The sequence below is a fragment of the Amyelois transitella genome, chromosome 4 (assembly GCF_032362555.1).
Source record: "Amyelois transitella isolate CPQ chromosome 4, ilAmyTran1.1, whole genome shotgun sequence".
Classification (NCBI taxonomy): Eukaryota; Metazoa; Arthropoda; class Insecta; order Lepidoptera; family Pyralidae; genus Amyelois; species Amyelois transitella.
Genome location: NC_083507.1, coordinates 4,740,291 through 4,745,147, shown reverse-complemented (window position 1 = coordinate 4,745,147; position 4,857 = coordinate 4,740,291). Strand labels below are relative to the sequence as shown.

Here is a 4,857-nt window from a genome sequence, read left to right as displayed (position 1 = left end):
CGCAAACCGTATTCGGATGATACTTATTTAAGAGTGCAAGCTCGAAAGCTCATTAATTACTGACACTTGAAAACCATTAATAACGTTTATTGCCTCCCCGACTGAACGACTGTAACAAGCTGTAAAGCGGTAGTAGTTAGCGACCTACTTTTCTTGCAGAACTCGTACATCCAATAACAAGAAATGTTAGGAGGGAAACTATGGACTATGGTTTCACTTTTATAATCGCATATAAATACATTTTTTAATTTTTTTTTTTCATATAGCTTTCTGTCACATAATCTGCTGTCGCCCCTAATCCATAACAAATTATAACAGAAATAAGACTATAACGTTGAATTAGGCGTTTTAAAGAAATAAAATATTCTTTTTCTGCTTATCGGACCTGCGAATATGTAAAATATACAACTCTAGCCACGATTGCTTTGAAATGGAACACTATTGTGAATAGAAAATAATAAAGTTCGGTGAGATAAAATTTATTTTGCAGTATACCTATTGTGTACCGAACCACCAGCAGTACAAAATAGATTTAGGTCTCCATACTAGTTTTCTGAAAGTTATGTTAAAAACTAGTACTTCTATATCTTACTTATCATAATTGTGTAAAAACAAGAACTGACTCATGGCTAGAAAAATGAACCTTGACATTCTTCATTTCTTTAAGTACTTTATAATTAGCCAAAGGCATTTATTTTCACAATGAATATTTAATTAGCCGTTAAAATGTCGAGGATCCTCTTCGCCCCCTTCTATAGGTATAATCGAGAAAGTTTTATCAACGTCCAAAACAGCCGTGAGATATGCAAATCATATTCACTTATGAAGCCATCCTGGAAGCTTATCTTCGCGCTCTAAGACAAACAATTAAACAATTCCGTCCAAACTGCCTAAGATAATTAAACCCGGGCCGTGGGCTCAACTTTACTAAAGCAATAAATTATGGCTATAAATTTGTGGAGCGAAACATGGCTTTGGTCTCACAACTCAGGTTTACAATGCCTGGATTCTAGTTTTTAAGGCGCAATGACACTTATAGTAATTTTGTCCTTGTATACTTTCAAGTAACGTTGAGGCAATACACCTCCTCGAAAACACGGATATAGTGCACCGGCTCAAAAAAAACTAAACATTTCCAGCTAGAATAATAAGAGTGTATTAATTTTAAAATTGCAGAAAAGTGCGATTATATACAAAGGAACAAAATGTATATTTCCCCATAATTAGAGATAGTAAGAAACGTGCCAATTGACACATTGTTATCAGTACATAGAATAAGGATAAAAAGGATTGGATTTCAGTGCTAACAGTAAATAAAATAATTTTCTATTGTTTCAGATGCGACAATCACTGGTTCCTGTTATTCTTCTCGCAACAGTAGCTCTATCATCAAGTAATGTACTTCCATTTATGTCCATAAATCGTCTTGAAACAGAACCTTTAGGCTTCAACAGCCCTAACGACAATATATTTAGAGATAATAAAAATATTTTTAATGATTTATTTTATAAAATATCTATCGGAACATCTCTGAATAATCCAATACCAAAAGTGCAAAAACTTCCCAAAATTAAATTCGATGATTTTGACAATAATCGAGGTGAAGCAGAATTTAATTCTCTGAGTAAAGATCAAAGTTACAACGGTGAAGGGTATCGAAAAAAACAATGGCATAATTATCCAAGACAATTAGATCGTCTCCATAATTATTTTTATGGACGCCATAGAGCACACAAGAGAAATCCCGACCCTGATGACCCAGATAAAGGAAGTTATGAAATTGTTCCGGAAACTCATAGAAGTAATGATATAACTACCAACGAATACATCGTGTATAGTGACGACGGTGCACAAAGTATCTACGACACAGTAATAGCCAATACTAACCCCTTTTTAATTCTAAAAATTCGCTTAGCATGTTTGAGTAATAAATTAAAAAATACAGGCGAGACGAAACAGACAGGTTTAGCCTTACCTGACTATAATCTCAATGAGAATGACGATAAACTGTTGACAAACGAAATAAACCCCTCAATGGATGCAGTAAAAGTTAAACGTGAAGACATAAGTGGATTGCAGGGCAGTATGGAAGGTAGAATTAACATTATTTTTTCAATTCTTTTTAATTTTCTTGTGTTCATTTAATTAGCATTAAATACAGCATTAGTAGAGTATAAATAAAAGAAGAATTACAAAGCACATAAAAAACATTATTTTAACAAAGCAGGCCTATTTAATCAGACCTAGTTTATGCGATTTTGAATTAAAAAACCAAATGGTAGCAAGTGGAATAGTTATGTTTTCTCTCTATTGTTACTAGGTACAATTCAGCTACCTTAACGCAGAAATTTAGATGTTTGCAATAAGTAACAGCAACAAGATTGCATAACGATTTAATATTCCCTGTTACTGTTTGTAATTTTACGCATGTTGTTCTTACAGTTGAGCGAATCGACGGAAAGAGAACAGTAAAGAAGCGACTGTTCTCACTCTGGAGTCGGCTGCAAAGCCTTAACCACAAGGGTCACGAATTACAGCACCGGCGTCACCTGCATGCTTTCTACGGCCTCCCAGAAGATGGCAATGGGGTCCTGACGGCGGAGACCAGAGCCACACTCATGCGACCACCCGGATCACCCCTCAGATGGGGCTGACTTAACGTAGATATATCTTCTTAAAACCTTCTCGGTTAAATTAAAGTTATGGAGAAACAAGTGAAGAGCAATAATCTTTATCCTTTGTTGGATTCTGATATTCTAATCATAATAAAAACAAAAAAAAAAAGAAAAGATAAGTCCAAAAGTGAATCGAAATCAAAACGAAATCTAAAACTCAATTTTATCCAGCTCAAAGGTACTCATAGAATCAAATTCATTATTGTCTCTAAATTTTCAATCAAATTGCAGATTTATGTTCCTCCAGGTAATGTTTATTTGGTAATTATTTGAGTCATTATAGTGATTTTATAGGTTTACAAAAGAAAATTATATAATCTAAGAGACGATAATTTTAGATTTGTATGCAAAGCTGCACGTAAGCTGACTAATTTCAATGACCTACTTGATAATTCATTGAAGTTAGTTGGCAATACAATACTGTATTGCATAATTAGGTTCAGTCGTCAGAACCATGTTTGTTTAATCATATTGCAGAGTTCCGTTTTGATAAACTATCACAGTTTTATGAAAAATATGGACGTAATTTTTCCATAAAAAAGTAGTAAGCCTCTGAAAGCGAATCTGGATTTCAAATATCAGTTAACATTAAAAAAAAGTTCATTTAAAAAGCATACGATGAAGTCCAGTCCTTAAAAATAACTTGTTTCTCTATTTCTTTAACAGTTAAATTTTTTGAAACAAAAAACACCAAAACGTACTGATTTATGTACGACTAAGCTGAGAGTACAATAAAATGACCAAAATATTTCCTCAACATTCCATACTGTAGGTACATAACTCTGTAAGATAAAAATATATATTTCGTATCGACTTTTAGAAAACGGAATACATACATAATAATGAAACGTTTGTATGAAGTACCTACTAACTGTGTGGTAATATTATTTCCATGTGCGTACTATACCTTTTAAAAATACTAACGCTTAATACAAAATCTTGTATTATAATGACGCAAAATAAAAATGCTTGTAAATCGAATGTTATAATATTAAGTTTTTAATGGCAATTTATTCTTGCTTTTCGTGATATATTCATAATAAAAGAATGGGATACCGCCTTGGATTAATTTTCAGTGGAGACCATTTGATCTTCATAAATATGATGAGACTCCACAAGAAATTGCAGAAAATCACCTATATTTACCTAATTGAATTTGTTTTAAAAACTCTATTTAGCATGGGTATTCTTAATCGCTAGTAACCATGTTAGTCGTAATAAAAAATATTTGTATAAAATCGAAATGATGTCGGTTATCTAGAAATCGTCTACCAGCCTTGGCTTGATGTATTTTAAAATGTACCTCTAGTACTAAGTCAAGTTGCATAGATTACTTCCGCGCCTATTGTCGCTATAATGTTATCTAGTGAGGAATTTTATGGATTCTAATAGCTATAAAGATATAATTACGTATATTGTCATCACATATGTACATAAAGATGATGTATATCAGCTTCACTGTTTTATTTGTTGAGACCCCTTTCACATTATTATATTGGCAACAGGAAAAATGAATAATGATGAACTACGTTTTGAATAATATAAACTTACTTTAGGACTACTTTAAACAAGTTATAAATGAATATACATACATACATAAAATCACGCCTCTTTCCCGGAGGGGTAGGCAGAGACTACCTCTTTCCACTTGCCACGATCTCTGCATACTTCTTTCGCTTCGTCCACATTCATAACTCTCTTCATACAAGCTCGGCGGTTTCGGGTACTTTTGACCTGACCCTTTACCTAAATAAATTCAATAAATGAATACCTTAATACCTTTTCAATAAATGAATATATGCGGAAAAATACATAGATTGAGTTATCATCGAAGTAATGCTAGACTTGTGTTACGAGATAATAACTCAACAATACTATATACTGTAATAAATAGTATACTTATATAGATACAAATCAGTCTAGTCAGTCTAGTCTAATCTGCATTCATCCTTGAGGGCTTCAATGATGCCCAAAATAACAATTCCACGAGGACGAAGTCGCGGGCACAGCTAGTATATAATAAAAGTAATAAAAATTGAAGATAGAAAGCAGTGATGATATGAAATAATACTTTTAAAAACGTATTTTTCAAATCTGAACACTACCTAGTACTTAGATACCTATCACTACTGCCATCTAGTTACTTAAATCATCAATTGAACTACAAATACCACTGTGAAGA

The 4,857-nt window shown here is 32.8% G+C and overlaps 1 protein-coding gene across 1 annotated transcript; it reads left to right on the top strand.

Moving 5' to 3' along the window:
• Nucleotides 1-1,338: 1,338 nt before the first annotated feature.
• LOC106129324 (uncharacterized) lies at nt 1,339-2,654 on the top strand. Its single transcript, XM_013327851.2, has 2 exons — nt 1,339-2,092; nt 2,443-2,654. The coding sequence occupies exons 1-2, from the start codon at nt 1,339-1,341 to the stop codon at nt 2,652-2,654; spliced, it is 966 nt and encodes a 321-aa protein (XP_013183305.1).
• Nucleotides 2,655-4,857: the final 2,203 nt, after the last annotated feature.

Coding starts and splice junctions, on each gene's coding strand:
- LOC106129324 (XM_013327851.2), top strand. CDS start 1,339: ATGCGACAATCACTGGTTCCTGTTATTCTTCTCGCAACAGTAGCTCTA. Junction 2,093..2,442: donor ATTGCAGGGCAGTATGGAAG/GTAGAATTAACA, acceptor TTGTTCTTACAG/TTGAGCGAATCGACGGAAAG.